This window comes from Brassica oleracea, chromosome C8 (assembly GCF_000695525.1).
Source record: "Brassica oleracea var. oleracea cultivar TO1000 chromosome C8, BOL, whole genome shotgun sequence".
NCBI lineage: Eukaryota > Viridiplantae > Streptophyta > Magnoliopsida > Brassicales > Brassicaceae > Brassica > Brassica oleracea.
The window spans coordinates 1,623,535-1,643,270 of record NC_027755.1 but is presented as its reverse complement, the minus strand read 5'-3'; the positions used below and the strand labels follow the sequence as shown (position 1 = coordinate 1,643,270).

The 19,736-nt window shown below is 35.6% G+C and overlaps 2 protein-coding genes across 2 annotated transcripts; one reads left to right on the top strand and one right to left on the bottom strand.

Annotated features, from left to right (window-relative positions):
- Window positions 1-1,565: 1,565 nt before the first annotated feature.
- LOC106307913 (transcription initiation factor IIA large subunit-like) lies at window positions 1,566-5,037 on the bottom strand. Its single transcript, XM_013745004.1, has 12 exons — window positions 4,963-5,037; window positions 4,717-4,884; window positions 4,414-4,578; window positions 4,196-4,336; window positions 3,971-4,016; window positions 3,812-3,870; window positions 3,477-3,587; window positions 3,144-3,287; window positions 2,998-3,058; window positions 2,771-2,925; window positions 2,611-2,694; window positions 1,566-2,521 (listed from the first exon to the last, which is right to left on the bottom strand). The coding sequence occupies exons 2-12, from the start codon at window positions 4,840-4,842 to the stop codon at window positions 2,498-2,500; spliced, it is 1,116 nt and encodes a 371-aa protein (XP_013600458.1). The 5' UTR covers window positions 4,843-4,884; window positions 4,963-5,037; the 3' UTR covers window positions 1,566-2,497.
- A 3,893-nt stretch (window positions 5,038-8,930) lies between these two features.
- On the top strand, window positions 8,931-9,819 carry LOC106310708 (the record flags this gene model as incomplete). The annotated part of the gene is given in 1 exon segment (XM_013747931.1): window positions 8,931-9,819. A coding segment is annotated over 1 exon segment (658 nt), but the record flags the coding sequence as incomplete, so codon positions are not given.
- Window positions 9,820-19,736: the final 9,917 nt, after the last annotated feature.

The window sequence follows — 19,736 nt, the reverse complement described above, 5'->3', positions numbered from 1 at the left end:
CAAGGTCAACAAACAACCACACTTATCGTATGGCCTACTACCTTACGGACGGAATTTATCCGAATTGGGCAACATTTATCCAATCCATCCCACTTCCTCAAGGTCCTAAAGCTGAACTATTTGCTGAACGTCAAGAATCCATCAGAAAAGATGTCGAACGGGCTTTTGGAGTATTGCAATCGAGGTTTGCAATTGTTAAAAACCCAGCTCTACTATGGAACAAGGAAAAGATAGGAAAGATTATGAGAACTTGTGTCATATTGCACAATATGATAGTAGAGAACGAACGACACGGATACGATCAAATTGATACATCTGAGTTCGAGTTAGGAGAGTCAAACAGAAGTTCGAGGGTGCAACGGAGAGAAAGTATTCATGTCGGTGATATGTTAGGCATTCGCAGAGAAGTTCGAGATAAAGAGAAGCATGATCGTTTGAAAGCTGATTTAATGGAAAATATATGGCAAAAGTTTGGTAATGAAAATTAATAATGTTTGTATGTTCTTCTATTTTTCAATTTATGTAATCTACTCTTATGTATTGAATAAAAAGTTTTAAAATATTTATAAAATATTTTAATATTTTATTTATGTATTCTCAATAATTTGAAATTTTTTTTAAAATTTTTTTTTTATTTTATTCATATGAACTCTTTCTTCGGGTTCACTAATGCAGAAAACAGTAGATATAAGTTCATAATTATTCATGGACCCACAAAAAATATTAAAAAATCTTTATGAACTCTAAGGGGAGTTCACTAATGCTCTTGCTCTTAGACACTACGTTACTGACATGGATAAAGTTAATCGGCCCTGTTATGAGCGGGAAAATAATTCAAGATACTGAAGAATCCAATGGAAAAAAGATGAACCACACGATCTTTGTCTCTTTTTGACTCTGACGATAATGTTCACGATCATAAGTGTTTTGGATTTAATCAGAAAATAAAGTGATCACGTTACAAATGTATTCAACAGCCTTTTTTAGCAAAAAAAAAAAAAAAAAAAAAAAAAAAAAACAGCCTTTTTCAATCATTGCAAAAAAAAATAAACTCAAAATAATTGGTACGGATAAATTATTATGAATAAGCAACAAAATATTTTAAAGAAAGAAACTCAGACTTCTCAGGTGTGAAACCAAGCACAAAAGTACAAAGGGAGATAAAGTGAAGAGTGTCAGAAAACTTTTATTAACGTAAAAACGAGTTTGGAAAGATGATTGACATGGCGGTATGAGAGACGTTGGATCTGTCAGAGTGAAAATCTGACGGTGGAGGTAGCACCGTAGCAGCAGCTTCTGATTTTTTATACTGCGGGAACCAAAGTGGTTAAGTAGGATTCAGAACTTTCGTGGCGACTGTTCGTTTTGATCGAGGTCAACTAGCTTTGGAGCTAGTTTCTTTTTACAGACGTCGAAACAAAAGGCTCGCTTCTAGCAAATGCAAGAAAACACTCGTTTGAAAATTATTTTAAAACTTTTACAAAAACGTTTAGAACCTTCCTACGATTAATGAAAATATCTAAAGTTCATTCATTAACTTGATTAAAAAAGTATTAAGGATGATAAAACATGAACGATTATTAACATTTTACCCAAAAAAAAAAACATGAACGATTTTAAACGTTTCCAACAAACAAGAAGTTGACCTTATCTTGGGCCTTTGTCGAAACTAAAAGATGCCCAAAGGCACAACAGGTAACAGAAACCAACAGAGTGGAGAAAGCAGAACCAAAAGAAAAGAAAAAAGCAGGCAACCTTTTCTAGTTTAATTAGCGACCGTTTCAAAATAACAGCCTTCTCTATTTTCCTTCACATGTTAACACCTTAACTGGACCCTCATCAACAAAACCTCTCTATCTTTTATTCTGCTTCTCTTCACATCACTTTCCTTCCTCCCTATCTTCCTTTCTCTCTCTCGGTTTATACTTGTATACTCATTGGCTAAACACTCATGGAGTCCCCGAGACCACCACTGACTAGGCTACAGAGGCAAGCACCAACATCTCTGAATCTTGTCTGTTGTTCCCCAGAATCAACTTCTTACAGCAATCTTGTGATGCGGTTGAAACCAAAGCTATTCCTCTGCTTTCACCTCTCTTTGTTTCTCCAAATCTCCATTCTTCTTCTCCTCCGAGACAAGAGGACAATATCAGGTTTCATGTTGGTTTTACAGAGAAGAACGGTTCCCCAAGGCCTAACATAGCAACCAAATTGCTCTCTTAGATATGTTTCAGATCAAATTCGTGCTTGTAGATCATTCCCAATGAGGATCTTAGTCCTTACGAATCGCCTTGATGTTTCAAAATAAACAATTGGCAATGTTAATTTCCCATCGTGTGAACCGGAAAAATCATTTTTTTACAACAAGCCAACCAGGTGCAGCACTTTCCCATAACTCACAGAAGTTTGGTCTAAATTCATGAGGAAAAAAAGAAAGACATTTGGACATTGAAGGACTAGCTTCTCTATCCCCACAAGCATTGCTATTGTCAAAAGATCAGAAGTCGAACTCGCCTGCTGCCTGTAAAAAGTAGATAAGAGCGTGTTGTTAGTATATTACCATCACTTAGAATAGCTCCAAAGCTTTTGTTAAGAGGCACAACACATTACTTTGTTGAACAGAATGTCCTTATCGTTTATATGCATGATCCCGTCTTTCAGATTGCACTTCCACCTGCTCTTTGTCCGAGTCACCTAATTAACACACAACACCAAACATGTGTAAACAAACACACACACCACGAAACATGCGTAAACAAGAGTCACTTACCTTGTCAAACTGAGCCAAAACCAGATGCTGTGTGTTCATATCCTCACCGCTTTCCAAGTCATCCAACTCGTCGTCATCATCATCTTCATTCAACAGCTCTTCATCGTCTTCAATGATATCGTTCTGTACAGCAACAGGAGTGCTCGCTTGGATCTCTAACAAAACATATTCCTTTAGTTTCTCTATAAAAAACACACTCCCAACGTTTTTTGCTTGGCTTGTCTTACCGTTTGGAGCAGGTGTTCTGCCTTCGTTTAAGTCTTCATTGGGTCCTTGATAGCTGTATATCTGCAACACAGTTTCATCTTAATTACTAGCGGAAGTATATATATATATCTATAACAATAATGAAAAGCTGAAGCATTCTTCTTACATTTGGTGTCGACAACATTTCATCGTAAGGATCAGGCATTGGCCCATCAGCTTGAGGGATCGTTGAAGATGAGCAGAGGAGATCTCGTGGAAACTTTCTTTCACCAACAAAGGTTATGCAGAATGTATCACCCTCAAGGCTTACCTGCAAATATTTAATTTGTGCTTATAAATCACATCACTGAGATTTCATTAACTTGTGCAAATGCATTCTTGTTATCTTTTGGTAAGCATCCATAAAACTTATTTTTATTAAATAAATGAAGGGAGATAAGGACAATCTCTTTTTCTCAAGTGAACTATATTTTAAATGTAAATGAAAATGTATTGTTACCTGAGGCATATCATCGCTTGCACCATCCTGTTGTGGTATAGACCGACCATTTTGATATTGTGTGGAAGAATCATCACGCTTTCGTTTCCCCGAAGGTGGCACGAATAGATCCTGAAAGAGTATTGCATAGTTCAGGAATATGACTTTAAGAAGATCTGTACGATGAGTAAGTACTTGACAGAGCACTAATCAAATCAATCACGTGAATAGGTCCTGAAAGTATTCCAATTTAAAATAATAACTTCCACAGTTCAGGAATAAGCAAATTACAAAATCTGTACAATGAGGAAGTAGTTGAAAAGAGCACTCTTGATTTAGATGTAACGTAGAAGTACCTGCGTGAACTGCTGATTAGAGTTCCCTCTCTCAGGCTCATCACGGCCATCCACATAAGCTAGCAAGCAGTAGATCAGACGTTTAAATCCCAAACAATAAACCGAGGCAATTTTTTTTTTTTAGCTGAGAAATTAAATGCTTGTAAAACTAGAACCTACCAACATTGACATCAGGCCTTGGATTTGTCCATGGAGAAGGAGGTTGCTGCAATAAAGAGTGTATTCTTAGTTTATGCAAACCAAAAAAAAAAAAAAAAAAAAAAAAAAAAAAAAAAAAAACAGAAAATACAAAGTCAATTTTCTGTTATGTCTGTGAAAAAGTCTTTAGAAACACTTGAATAAGCAGTTAACACTAGACATCATTTTCTAACAAGTAGAGCTCACCATATAAGGAGTGGGTCTTGCTTTGACATCAGCATGGATTCCATTCTCACTTCCAGGAGTTGGATAATCACTAGACCCAGTGGGGATGTTATACATTGACGAATTATCAGCCGTCCCCGGAAGAGGGGTCTGCAACGGTGTCTGCTCAACACAGTAACAAAGCCAAACCATTACAACAACAACAACAACATCTAAAAGAAAGCCATTCGTTTACTCACCGGAGGAAAGAGCATTTCAGCTGTAGGAGTCTCGTACTCCTCAGTACCTTCATAAGGAACATTCAGATCATGCGTCAGCGGACCTCCAGGTGTCGACCTCTGAGCCGACGACCTGTCGATTGGTCCAGACAAGACTCCAGCTTGCATCATCTTCGTCTCCCAAATCTAAAAAAATCACAGATTTAAAAAAGAAACCCCTAGCCTCGATTCCACTAACAATCATCAAAGCTCCATCCTTTTCCAGAATTAAACAAAACCCTAATCGAAAGTTTCAATCTTTCAATCGAAAAAACAAAAACTTACTCCTTGAAGCTCGGAGAGAACACTCTCGCCGGGACCTCCGTTGTTGATGAACTCCTCGCGGACTTTGCTGACGACGTCCTCGATGACGTGGATATACACACCGCTCGTCGTCGTCGTTGTAGCCATCTTCTCGAAATCTCCTTAATTTAACTCTAACCGTCTTTGAATCTGATTTGTAATCAGAAGCATCAATTTTAGGGAAATGCCCCAAAAAATGAAACCCTGAACCAACCCGGTTAAGCTCACCTTACGGTTTGGGCGGAGGCGGCGACGAAGCGAAGAGGAAGAGAGCAGAGGAATCAGAGATCGGAAGGAGCGGTCAAGACAGAAGAAAAAGCAGCGAAGATTATAAATACGTTTGGATCAGATCACATTGCAATTGAAACACGTGCCGTTATCTGAGCCGTCGAGATTTTTTTCTCTCTTGCAAATATCCATTCATGGAGTATTTGGATCCGGTCTGAATTTATTTATGCATTGAAAATCTTAATTATTTCTACACATACGATAATATTATAAATTAAAAAACTTTAACTGATTAAAAATAGATTTTTATATATTTATAAATTTAGTTCGAAATATATATTTTTTGGGCTGGGGTTTAGGGTTTGGAGGTTAGAGTTTAAGGTCTAGAATTTAGGATTTATGGTATAAAATAATAAATTTTATATATATTTAAAAATGTATATTCAAATTAAATTTATAATTCATTATCTTAGTCTTATGTACTTTAATGAAACCTATTTTAATCATTTTATTTTAAACTATTTTGATCATGAAAATTTGTTTTAGAATGTTTTAGGAGATTCACCAATTAATTAAATTAAGTAGTATTATATATAGTTTTATATTTGATATGAATATAAAGTATATTATATTATCATATGCATAAGAAAATTTAAATATTTCGAATTCTGATTTTACAAATATATTTTTAATTTTCTATAAAAAAGTAAAAATGACCAAGAAACAAAAAAAATGTTTTGTATTCAAAACACATTAAAATCTAGTAAAATATATATACATCTATACCAAATAAATAAAATTTAATAATTTAAATTATTATAAAAAACAGTTTATAAATATAGAAAAAATATAAATTGTAGTTAAATTAAAAATTTATATGATAAATAACTTTATGTTTTTGATGTTTGACTATTTTTCTTAATAGGTATATTACATATAAATTTACATAAGATATACATCTTTATAAGATTATTTAAAAATTAATTTCATATTTTTCATAGTTAAGTTATTTATCACAAGTTATTTCTATTTTTTTAAATAAGAAAAATATAATCACTTTTTTTTTTGATGAATTTTCAATTTATTGACCAATCAGAAAATGTCATTTACACATAATAGGCTAGCTAGAAATTGGAACTTAAACCTATAAAAGAATAAAACTTTGTACTAGCTAAGTTTGTAAGTTTCTAATCAAAGACTTCAAACTATCTCCTAAGAAGTCCATTGAACTTGTGACCCGCCTTGTAACCAAGAGAGGTAATCAGATTCTTGATTCCTGTGTTAATTGTTTTGATCATTTGCTCAGTTCCCTGATGACCTTGTTGGTGCCTTCGTGTATTCCGTTCTCGCCAAATATGGTACACTACAGCCTAGAACACTAGTCGAATGAGTATCATATCCATCTTATCGGACGTGCCTGCTTGAATAAACCTTAGCATATCATGCCAGTCCGGGTTTATCCTCCTTACAACCAATCTGCTAGCGAGGCGATCCCATACTGTATAAGAGTATGGACATGCGAAAAACAAATGATCTCGTGTCTCATCTCTTTCACCGCATAACACACAGTCCTGATGGATTCTCCATTTTCTCATTCTGTCCCCTGATGGATTCTCCATTTTCTCATTCTGAATCGTAAGCCAGACTAGGAATGCATGCCTAGGAATCCCCTGTGTGAACCAAACACTTCTACTCCAAAATACTTCATCTCGCTTGCTTCGTATCTGCTCTCATGTATTCGCTGCAGTGAATCTGTCTTGGTAAAACCCTTCAGCAGACCTCCAAAGGAACGTATCAGGTCCCTGTGAAACATTAGGAACTGGTTCGATCTGGACTCTATGATGCAGCTCATGATAATGACGACTCCGTTGTACCCTTATCTTCCACTGGCCTTCAGAGACAGCATCACTAACTTTAGCATTACGTGGAACACCGAGATAACGCATACCAGTTGCTCCTGTAATATTAATGAGCTTCCCCATACGTAGCCAATCATCGTGCCAGAAGAAAGTACATTTACCATTCCCCACTTCGACCCTAATGAACTGATACACCATGTCTCTCATCTTGAGAAGTTTCCTCCAAATCCAGGAGCCCAAAGTACCATCTCGAACATCCCAAAATGAACTGTGCCGGAGAAGGTAATGCTGAATCCATGAGACCCAAAGAGATTTAGAAACAGTGAATAATCTCCAGATCAATTTGAGTGCAAAGACTCTAACCAAATTATGAAGCCTCCTGATACATAGTCCCCCCTCTGATTTAGGATAACACAGATCGTCCCATTTCACTTTAGCTTTATGTGTCTGGTTAGCGGAACCCGACCACAAGAAAGCACTACATAAACTTTCTATAGCATCCAAACAGCCCATGGGTAATATAAATGCGGAGCTCCAGAAGTTCACAATGCTGGAAACTACTGACTTAATCAGCTGTAGGTGTCCTGCGAAAAAGAGAGTCTTGTTTGTCCATGATAGCATATGTGATCTGATCTTGTCAATGAGCGGCTCGTAGTCAAGTTTGGTCAGCGCCTTGGTAGTTAGAGGCAAGCCCAAATACCGGATAGGTAAGCTGCCTACTGCAATCCCTAATCTGAGTGCTTCGTCACAGACAGCTGCGGTACCCGGTCCTGATGCATATAGAGATGACTTTGAGGCATTAATATGCAATCCTGACATGTTAGCAAATTTTTCCATAGCCTGCATTATCCCCTTCAAAGAGTCTACTGTCCCATTGGTGAAAACTAAGATATCATCAGCGAAGCTCAAATGTGTAAGCCGAACTCTTTGGCACTAAGGCTGATATCCAAATAAACCTTCACCGGCTTCTTGATTCAGCACCTTAGACAACACATTGTTGATGATGACATATAGATATGGAGAAAGAGAACATCCTTGTCTTATACCTCTTGCGCTTGTGAAGAACCCTTCTAGACTTCCATTAACCGAGACTGAGAAGGCTGCTGTAGAGATACAAACATTGATCCAGTGAATAAAGAGATCAGGTAGACCCATCACTCGCAGAACATCAGTAATAAACGACCATCTTACTGTATCGAAAGCCTTCGATATGTCAAACTTAATGGTACATCTGTCTGTATTCTTCTTCTTGTCGTATCCATTAACCAACTCTGAAGCGAGCAGTACATTTTCCAGCAGGAGTCTTCCCTTGATAAAGGCACACTGGTTGGCCTCTATAGCTTCAGGGAGAATTGCCTTGAGTCTAGATGTGAGAATCTTGGAAATAACTTTATACAAAAAGTTACAGCAGGCGATCGGCCTATACTCCTTCATTATCTAAGCTGACTCTGTTTTGGGGATAAGAGAGAGGATCGTCGCATTGACTCCAGTGGGTAGAAATCCATATATAAAAAATGACTGCACTGCAACTATAAAGTCTCTTCCTATTATCGGTCAAGCCGCCACATAGAACTCCTTAGTATAGCCATCTGGACCAGAGACCTTATCATCAGGTAAGGAATTGAATTGCTTCTTGTATCTCGGGAGGCAGTACTAGAGCTACAAGCCTTGCTGCTGCGTGATGATAATCGCTTTCAAAGCAAAACATAATCCTTTTTAAAGAAAATATAATCATTATTTATAATTTTAAGAAATTATCATAGATGTGATAACAACAAATAGTCTCTGTCTCCATAAAACAATTAGAATATGTATATAGTATGCATGTCATCACTGGTGAATGATATCCCAATAAAAAAAAAAGAATTACATTGTGGATCATTTTATGAGTTTTTTATATCATTCTAGGACATTTTTTTTGCTCTCTACACACTTCTTTTAACAAAACCCAACATAAAATGACTGCATTAATTACATTGTGGGTCTTTTTATGGGGAAAAGTTTCTCAAATGGTCCATGTCACCTAAGAAACACTGTCTAGTTAGATTGTTTAAAACCGACATCTGCTAAGTTAGACTGGTTTCTGAGTGGATTTTGTCATAAAAAACCTCAGAAACTGATGCTCGATGCTTTCAAGAGTGGGGGGACTAAGGAAGCGTCAGGGTCCAAAACTCGCAAGGCGCTTCATTTTGAGGAAGAGCCTTTAGTTGAGGTGACTCAGGAGGTCGAGGGAGAGACACAAGTGGTGGCTAACAGTCATGGAGGAACTGTGGAGATCTCGGTGGCATCTGCAGAGAATTCTGGTGAAGAAGCCCATGTGGTTGATGGTCTCAATAATATGGTGGAAGAGAGTGGGCTGAATGTGTCTAAGGAAAATCAGGATTCTCGAACTAGTGAGGAGAAGTTCGAGATGAATGAGGGGGATTTGGGAAGTGAAGTGGAGGGGGGACCTTTGGAGATGGTGGCGGGCTTGGGTAATGAAGATGGGAGTCTGGAGTACGTGATGTTTGAGGATGGAGAGGATGAAGAACAAGAGAGATATTTGGTGGAGGAGGGGAACCCTGGTGACACGGAGATGGTGATGGTGGATGCTAATGTTCTGGAGGGAGTTCCTCAAACTGATGATATCGGGGATCTTATAGGAGAGAAAGGCCGTCAAAAGAAGAAAAGTGGAAAGCTTAATGCGGCTGCGACGGGAGGGAACGCAAAGAAGAGGGCAGTGTTTCGCATCTCCAAGGAAGAAAGTCATGGCGAAGCATCTCAGTAAGGTGGGAGAGAAGGGTCCAGTTCCTCCTAAGAAGGCCCCTGCAAAGTCTAAACCGGATCAGGATCAGGTTTAAGGTCTTCTGGCGGGTGTGTCTCTGTTTTAGTTTTTAATTTTATGAATAAGTTGTGGGCTTTATATATAAAGTCTTTTGGTACCTTTGTTTCTGTTATGTTCTTTCGATTCCAGTGGCCTCTGATTATGTCAGGGAGATGGAATAAAACTGTTGGTTTAGTTGATTTTACTGATGCTCTGGTCTTCTTTGGTAGTGGGACCTTGTTCTATGCCTTTTTATTTCGGGTCTCTCTACTAGGATATTGGGGTGGTGGTTTCGTACCTACATGTATACGTAATATGGTATTTCAGTGTTGCTGGGGTCTCCAATGGGCAGTTGTAGGGACTCGTGTTTGTTCTAGTAGGTGGTCTTTTCTAGGAGGCAGAAGGGGTGTCTCGATTTATTATTGTTGGTTTGATATACTGAATTATTCTGGTATGGGACTACAATCACCAAATGTATGTATGGTGTCTCTACTCTCTGTGGAGGTTTTCTGGCTGAGAAGGCGGTTTGCCTATTGTTCTGGTATTTGGGTCTGTTTTTATAACAGGTCTTTACCTGCGTGGTCTAGTGGTGTCGATAAAGGTGTTAAGACAAGGGAAGAAGGGATCTTAGTCGCTGATGGTACTTCCGGAGAGAGTCTGATGGGTTGCCCATATGTTGAGGGTTATTTTGTTATGCTGGTTCCTCAGAATGTGGGGGATGATAGTACGAATACTAATAGAGACCTCTTGTCTTTCCTACTAGTTCGATTGGGAAATGGTGTTTTGGTTGTGGCACTGTGTCATATAAACGGGTCAAATTTTGTTTGTGGAATATTGTATCATAAAAAGACGTGTTATGTGTTAATAAAAGGGTTAGTTTTTTATTATGTTCTATTTCAGGAAAATCAGGAAATGGGTAGTGATGTGTCTGTCACTACTTCTTGTGTTGGAATTTATGTGATAATAAAATGGGTCTTGGGCAGGGGCTATTGCAGTCTGCTCTTACGTGTATTGCTGAGTAACAAAGTACAAGTTAAGAATTGTTTAATGTTGGTACACAGGAATATAATAAGGTTAATCTATGATATGGTTATGATAAGAGTCCTCATGTATTTAAAAATTTGCTTATTAGTGGCTCACTTCCTCAATTTTTGGAGCTATACGATTTTTGTAAAGGGTACAAATATCGTCATGAGATGGGTATGGCAGTGCCTAAATACGGTTTTTAAGGAATGAAGATATTAAGCTGGAACTGTAGAGGTATGGAGAGTAATTATACCATTAGTTATTTAAGAGAAATTTGGCACAAACACAAACCGGCGTTTCTCTTTCTTTCAGAGACAAAGCAACAGTTTGATTTTGTCCAGAAGTTTCAATTCCATTTTGGATATAAATATTTACATATGGTCGATCCGTTAGGGAGGAGTGGAGGTTTGGCCCTTTATCATAGTTATGATTTCCCAGTGACTATAATATATTCGAGCAATAGAATTATAGACATTGAAACGAGTTATAAAGGGAAAATGATATATATTTCTTTTGTATATGGAGATCCTGTTCAAGGTCTGAGGGATCAAGTTTGGGAACGTCTTACACGGATTGGTATAACTAGAACAGACCATGGTTTGTGACTGGGGACTTGAATGAGATCACTGGTAATCATGAAAAAGAAGGGGGAGCGTTAAGGCATGCATCCACATTTGTACAATTTAATAATATGATTGAAAATTGTGGTCTACTGGAGTTTCCATCTTTGGGAAATACTATGTCTTGGAGTGGGAAAAGGCAAGATCATACGGTTCGATGTAGATTAGATCGAGCTTTAGGTAATACGGAATGGCATAATTTGTTTCCAACTTCATATGTGGAATATTTGGGGATGATTGGTTCGGATCATCGACCCATTGCTGCAAATTTAGATGAGAAACAAATTAAGACACGTAGACAATTTCGGTTTGATAAGAGATGGGTTGGGATGGATGGTCTTATGGAATCTATCTCAAAAGGATGGGATTTAAGGAACCAAAGGAATAATTCGAGGGTAGTTGATAAGATTAGTAACTGCAGGCATGAGATTTCGGTTTGGAGGAAAAATAATCCCCCTTATGGAAAGGAGAAAATAAATACTCTCCAAAAGGCTTTGGAGGATATTCAGTGTGATAATACAAAAACTTATGAAGAGGTACTAGAGGTCTCTAGGAAGCTAAAAGAAGCATATAGAGATGAGGAATTATTCTGGGAACAAAAATGTAAGACGAACTGGCATGCAAAAGGGGATTGTAATACAAAATTATATCATGCTCTAACGAAGCAAAGACGGATCCAAAATAAGATTGTGGAATTACACAATAGTGCTGGTAATTGGGTTACATCGGAAGCAGAAGTGGAAGGGGTTCCGTTAGATTAATTTAATGATCTTTTCTCAACATCCTTGCCATCAGGTTGTGAAGATTTTTTACAAGAGGTACCAACGCTGATTACTGATGATCAGAACCGATTCCTAACTTCCTGGGCATCTGAAGAAGAAGTACGATCGGCTCTATTTTTATTGCATTTGGAGAAAGCCCCAGGTCTGGACGGAATGACGGCTTTATTCTTTCAACAATCATGGTCAATTATTAAAACATATATTACTGATATGGTTAATGAATTTTTTAGGACATGATCCTTGGATGAGCAGTTAAATATGACCAATATCTGTCTTATTCCAAAAACGGCAAGGCCGAATCGAATGACGGAGCTAAGACCTATTAGTTTATGTAATGAGGGATACAAAATTATTGCAAAAGTGATTTGCCAGCGGCTAAAAAGGTTATTACCAAATTTAATCTCCGAAACGCAATCAGCTTTTGTGTCTGGGCGGCTGATCTCAGATAATATTCTGATTGCTCAGGAGATGTTTCATGGGTTGAGAACGAACAATTCATGCAAGGAGAAGTTCGTGGCTATAAAGACGGATATGAGCAAGGCCTATGATCGGGTTGAATGGCCTTTTATTGAGGCGATGTTACTAAAATTGGGCTTTGCACAAAGTTGGGTATCTAGAATTATGGCTTTGCGTCTCTTCAGTCCAATATAAGGTTCTGATTAATGGCCAGCCAAAAGGACACATTGTCCCAAACAGAGGATTACGGCAAGGGGGTCCGTTATCACCTTATTTATTCATCTTGTGTACTGAGGCACTAATTTCAAATATTAGAAAGAAGGAAGAAGAAAAGCTACTTAAAATGTGCATAGATGAGAAGGAAGGTGGCATTGGCTTTAGAGATATTCAGAACTTCAATATAGCTTTATTAGCAAAACAGTTATGGAGGCTAATTGACAAACCTGAGTCTCTCTTCGCAAAGGTTTTTAAAGGGCGCTATTATAGGAAATCAGATCCAATGGATCCTATACGTTCATATTCTCCCTCTTATGGGTGGAGAAGTATTACTTCAGCTATATCTCTGGTTAAAAAATGGCTAATCAAAAGAGTGGGAACAGGTTCAAGCATTTCAATATGGAATGATCCCTGGATCCCCGCTCAACGCCCGAGGTCAGAAATTCAAAAACTTCAAAATCAATATTTGAATCCATTACTTAAAGTGGAGGATTTAATTAATCCAGTAGATCTCTCTTGGAATCTAGATTTACTCAATGCATATGTTCACAAGGATGATGTGAGTATTATACGGAGTTTAGCTATTAGCCGAAATCCAAAACCGGACTCATATGGATGGTTGTTTACGGATCATGGCAGATATACTATTAAATCGGGATACCGTACGGAAAAACTATATCCTGATTTAGGATCCCAACACAGTGATATGGGCCCCACTGTTAAACTTTTGGTAGCTTACTCGTGGAAACTTCACTGCTCGCCAAAATTATAACATTTTGTGTGGCAAATAATCTCTGATAGTCTACCAGTTACAAAGAATCTTCATTCCCTGGGGATCAAGTGTGATTTGCAATGTCATATATGTGGTGCAGAAGAAGAATCGATTAATCATGTGCTTTTTGAATGTCCCATTGCGCGCCAAACATGGGCCTTATCTAATATTCCTTCACGTCCCGGAGTTTTCCCTACCCAATCTCTTTTTACCAATATGAATTTACCAAAGGAACCAGATTTAAGTTATTTCCCGTGGATATTGTGGTATATTTGGAAAAACCGCAATGCTAAGATTTTTAATAATAAAATTGGAAGTCCTCCTCAATTTCTTCGGACTGCGGAGATAGAAGGCACCTTATGGACTGAGGCCCAGACTAAAGAGGGTATAAAGAGGGGGTCTTCATTTGGTGGGAGTCCTATTTTACAAGGGGTAAACCGATGTTATATTGATGGTGCATGGAAGGAACAAGATCCCTTTACAGGGCAATGATGGTTTTACAGAGACAAAAGATCCACTGATACTATGATGGGTGCAATGTCTATTCGCAGGAGTCTATCACCTTTACATGCAGAATGTGAAGCTTTTTATGGGCGATGGAGTGCATGAAGACCCTACATATCTCAGAGGTGGTGTTTGCAACAGACTGCTCACAGTTGGTGAAGATGGTGTCTACTCCAACAGAATGGCCGGCGTTCACTACTCACATGGAGGAGTTTCTACGATGTAAGGAATACTTCTCCACTTTCACTATTCAGCATATTCCAAGGGCACAAAACACAATGGCGGATAAGCTAGCACGAGGTACTAGGACTCAGCCTTCTGCTATGGTATATGTTGACTCCGTTCCTCCAAGATGGTTCTCGGCTCAGGAATCTACTTAGTTTAGTTTTGCTTCTTTGTTAGAAAAAAAATAAATAAATCCTAAATAGATGAATAAAAGAAGATTAAATTTTTGCTACAAATTGATGTTTTGGATTATGGATACACATTGCAAAAACAAATAAATAATTTAAAGCATAGACCTCGTGAAATCACAGAGAAAATAATGAAATTTTTTTTGAAGGATTTAAACCAAAATTAAAAAGTTAATTTATTTTTATGATTTTTAGCCACAAGCTCGGATTTTTTTCTCATACTTTGCAAAATTAAAACATTTAAATCATTGAATGTGATTCTGCAAAGTATGAGAAATTAAGAGAACAAAATTGAATGTAATTCTATGTGAATTAATAACTGATAAGATAATGTCACATTAACATAACTTTGTTAGAACTAATTAAGCATTTTTAATGAAACTATGTTGCATTATTTATTTTGAAGTGCTCTTATAAAATACAAAATTTTATTTATTTTATTTTTACATTTCTATATATCAGTATTCAAATTATTTGTTACATATTGGTAGTTGATATCAGTGTTTGTAATTGTTTCTATTAGATTTTTATTGGACTTTGATAAAGTAAAATTAGAGTAATGTATATATGTTGCCACTTGATACATTACAACAATGATGTAATGTATGAGAGAAGTTAGGGCATCCACAGCGTTTAGTATCTAAACTGGTTTCTGTGATAAAATAATAAATTAAAATACAAATTAAAGAAACAAAGAAGAGAGAAGGGAAAAAGCAGTTTTATCCTCTTTTTATATCTACTAGAGTTGGGTTTGTTTCTATATTTTGGTTTTACTTATATTGATTTAATCTTTAGTTAAGTGTATTTTCTAAAATGTAATAAATGTTTTTTTACCAAAAAGTGTAATTAATGTATTGATTATTACGTAACATTTTTATTACTTAGTTATGTTGAAGCAATATAATATTTATTTTTTCTCATTTCATTTAATTTAGTCATATGTTTTTTTTTATCTTATAATGCTTTGTTACCTTGGTTATTTTCTTACTATCTTTAGTATTTTTGTGTCTTATTTAATCACATTTTTAAGTAAATGTCCTTTTTTATAAATTTAAATATATAAGATTTAATGCTTTAGTAATTTGTAGATTTTTTTGAACGTCTGGTTAATTATGTTATTACAACGATGCAAAATATTTTCTGAGATTACATAGACAAACTATACATTGTGGATGTATAATTGTCTTTTTTATTTATTTCTATTTTAATTATGCTATCACATTACATAGACGACTCTATAGCCGATAATTTTACCACCTTATGAGAATACACGTCTGACTGCACCATTCTGAGCCGTCCTATGAGATCCATATTCGATGGTACACCCGGACCATCATGAAGATCTCTTGTAACTATTTTCTCCATAATATACATAATTTGCACCCCGGACTGACCTCCGAGTGTAGAAGCATTAATGAATCTTTAATTAAACTATTAGACTAAAGGGCTTCTACGGTAATTCATAGATTTAGAAGAGAAAATTATATGATTTTAATTAAACAGAAAGCTGAATAGACGAAACTTATACCCTTTTCTGGAAAAATTCATTTATGTAGAATTTGAAAACCAGTAGAATACATACATGCAAAGAGTAATAAGTTTGTAGTTATAACTTGCAGCCTTGTCCATTTTGTTACCATATTCTTTTCCTCTTCAATGAGAGAGTTTGGGAGGGTTGTACTTGTAAGGCTTCATTTTTTGAAATATATATGTAAATTTCCGTAAAACTAATCAATGGTTCTATCTTATATATTAAAACAGAAGTCATAGCTTTGATTCATGTATGATTTTTAAAAAAATGAACCTAATGGACCTATTCCTAGAAAGTCATGTTACATTTAATCTCTAATTTTATCATTTAAATTTTGGGTCTACCAGAAATTTTTATTGGGCTATCAATAATTGAATTTAAACAATAGATGATTCATTGGATTTATAGATAGTATAAATTAAATAGATATAATTTAATATTGTAATATTATACATCCATATGTTAATTATTTAAATATTTGTCGATGCTAACTTTTAAAATTATAAAGATTTTTTTTAAATAACAAAAATCATATTATCTAACAATGATTAATCTTTACTACCTTAAACCAATGAAAACAAATTTCAAACTATATAGTTTATTTTAAACATTAAACAAAAACTAAATGTTTAATTATTTACTCGATAATATAAATCTATGAAGGGAAAAGTATAATTTCTTAAAAACTTTCTAAATTTGTGAAATGTTACAATATCTTTGAATATGACGGTAAAACAATATTTTACTAATATTAATATATATAGTTACGATTTTAATAATGAAATAATAATCCAAAAAAAATATATTGAATAAGATACAAATACATGTGAAAGTTTGAAACAATCAATTCAATGAAAAATATACCGTAAATTTATCATGTTTTAAAAATTGATAGACACATATATATTATAATATATACCAATTTAGAATTGAAAACAAAATGTTTATATAAAAATAATGAAAACAAAAAACCGCGCGGTTGCGTGGATCGAGATCTAGTTTGTTTTATTTGTTTAGTTAGCCGCAATCCTCAATTCTATTTTTATACGTAATATTATTGAAGAAAAAGATTTTTATATTCTAATATCTGCAGTATACTATCCAGTTTAAAATTTGAATTTTTTTAAGTTAGATATGAGTTTGATGATACTTTTACTTCATATATATGAATGAAAATTAATGATAGCTTTATATATAAAGTTTTCTTTAAATGTACACATTATTAAATATGCTGTTTGAACTTTTCTTTGTGTATATATATGATAGATGTATGATGTCCCATGATGACTTGTTGACTTGTAAAAGAGGTCAGAGTTTTGGTAAAGCAGGGTGCACAACTGAGAGGAATCTAAAGTCTTTGAAGATAATGTGAGCGCTCAAGAACGGGAAAATTAATTTTTCCCTATTTTAGCAGAAAAAAGAGAGCAGGGAGATGTCTAATAAGGAACTCGTGTTTGTATGGTATGAGAAGGGTCTAAACTTCGAGATCAATATTGTTGTAGTGTGATCCAAGTTAATGGCCTGCTCGCCTCTTTATTCATCCAAACGTCGACAACAAATGAAAAGACACGAAAATAAAGTAATGTAAAAGGTGCTGATCACAATAACAAACATAAATCTTACTTTGTATTAAAAATTTAAAACCCAACTTTTAAATTACGAAAACGCAACACATGCTTGGAAGGAGAGTGCCTCAACTTCACAACTCATTATTCATTATATAAAAAAAATATGAAAAACAGAGAGTTCAAAAATAGTTTGGATAAAGTTATTCTATCCTCCCTCGTCATTCTCCTCCTCGGTGTTGCAACTATAGTTGCTCCTCCGGTACTTCAAGGTAGATCTAGGCGACCGACGATACTTGCCAAGCTTCTCATTTGAGTAATTCATATAGTACCACAGTAAATAAAAAATAATGTGATCCAGCTAAAGAACGTAATTTGCATCAACATTACTCAAAAGCGGAGTCTTGAAGATCTACCAAACTCCTTCATATCTTCAATGGTACTTTCTCTGGTAAGCAAAGAACTTCAGTGACTGCAACAACAACAAAACTGAGTAACGATCCATTCAAGCGGGGTTTACAAAAGAATTCTCTCAGTCAAATTAATGATAGGAAAGTTTTTTTCGTTCATTGTACTTATACCAAGTCGCTGAAACAGACTTTTGTACGCTGTTCTTTTCCTCAAAAGATTATGTGCCATCAGTTTTGGTGAAGGATGTTTGTATTTCTCGCCACCTGAAATATATATCTGAACGTTAGTGTATATTGAACAAAATTGTTTTTACCCTAGCCCCGCTTAGCTGCATATGCTGTGTTGTGATTTTCTCTAAGGCCTCTTGAACTGCCCTTCATCAATACATCCTACACCGCACGAGAATGCAATTTGAACTTGGGATCCACATCATCAACTTTTCTTTACATTTCTGCCACTTAAAGTGACTTACTGAATTATTCAAAGAAGATATTAATTTAGGTCACGCCTAGGAACTGGTACCTTATGGCTTATGTCTCTGCTGCTACCTCCCCAGCTAGTCAGTTACAGAGTTCACTACCAGTTTTTTAGCTGACGTACTCCTTTAAACACCATCTGTTGAAAAGAAACTTATGGTCAAACTTGCAGCTAATACATGAAAAAATTCAGATTTTAAATAGAATTAACCAAGCATAAAAATATCTTTGTATCATGGGAACTCCAATATATATGGTAAAAGACAAAACTTGTTCATAGACTCATAATTAAAGCAAGAAATTTTTAATGTAATATGATTTTTACTGGTTCAGAGTTAACACGTCTCATGATCTTTACAGCTATTTATATTAATTGGTAAAAAAAGCTCGAACCTTTTGCGACGAAACCGACTCCAAGTCATCATATTATGTTCGAAGAATCTGAAAACAATTAAAAGAAGGAACCATGGAACCATGATTTGTAAACTGTATAGCCCAAAGGTGGCAACTTTGCAGAATTAATCTAGAACCAAATTATGGAAATAAAAACCCAGAAGGTTATCTCTAAATTCAAAAAGAATTTATACCTTTACACAATAATTGCGTTTGGTAGGGGGCGGAGATGGTGGGATTAAGAAGTGTTGGAGGAGGAGCCTCATATCACCACAGCAAGAACTTCAACAGCTCTACTTGTTCTAAAACTACCAACGGACATAGATCGAGCTTGTGAACGATTTCAAAACCATCAGCTCCCTATATATATCCAATAAAAATCTTAAAATATAGAGTAAAAGGAAACTTTGCGGTGGATTTAAAATATCAAAGCTTTGTCTTCTTTTGTGGAGGTTGTAAATTTTGCTTGGGTGAAAGATTAGATGAAGAAATTTATATAGGAGGAAAAACAAAGAAGGTGAAACGAAATCATGAAGAAAGGAATAAAAACATAATTGAATGTTTTAGAGTGGGTTGATAACGATGAACTGCAGAATCTTGAAAAGATGAAACGGTGAAAACGAAGGAGAAGAGTGGTAAACTATCAATTGCAATGAACCTGAGGTCTGGGAGAGATGAGCTTGAAATGGGCCAATTCAAAGCCCACATGAATGGTCTGTATCGAATGAAAGATGAAATGACGTGGCGATTTGGAAGCTCCTGATAGGTTGATTTTCTTAACCAACGTGGCATAGCTAGAATTTGAGAATATCCTCCTTTTAATATTGTTAGATAGGTGTTATTTTTATAATGGACACTATTATTTTAATGTTAAAATATAACTCAAGAGATTTAAGTGAATTTTTTACGATTGCTGATGGCCTTAGAGCATCATTATTGGTGGTTCT

Coding starts and splice junctions, on each gene's coding strand:
- LOC106307913 (XM_013745004.1), bottom strand. CDS start 4,842: ATGGCTACAACGACGACGACGAGCGGTGTGTATATCCACGTCATCGAG. Junction 3,871..3,970: donor AAGGCCTGATGTCAATGTTG/GTAGGTTCTAGT, acceptor ACTGCTTGCTAG/CTTATGTGGATGGCCGTGAT. Junction 2,695..2,770: donor TTTTGGCTCAGTTTGACAAG/GTAAGTGACTCT, acceptor TGTGTTAATTAG/GTGACTCGGACAAAGAGCAG.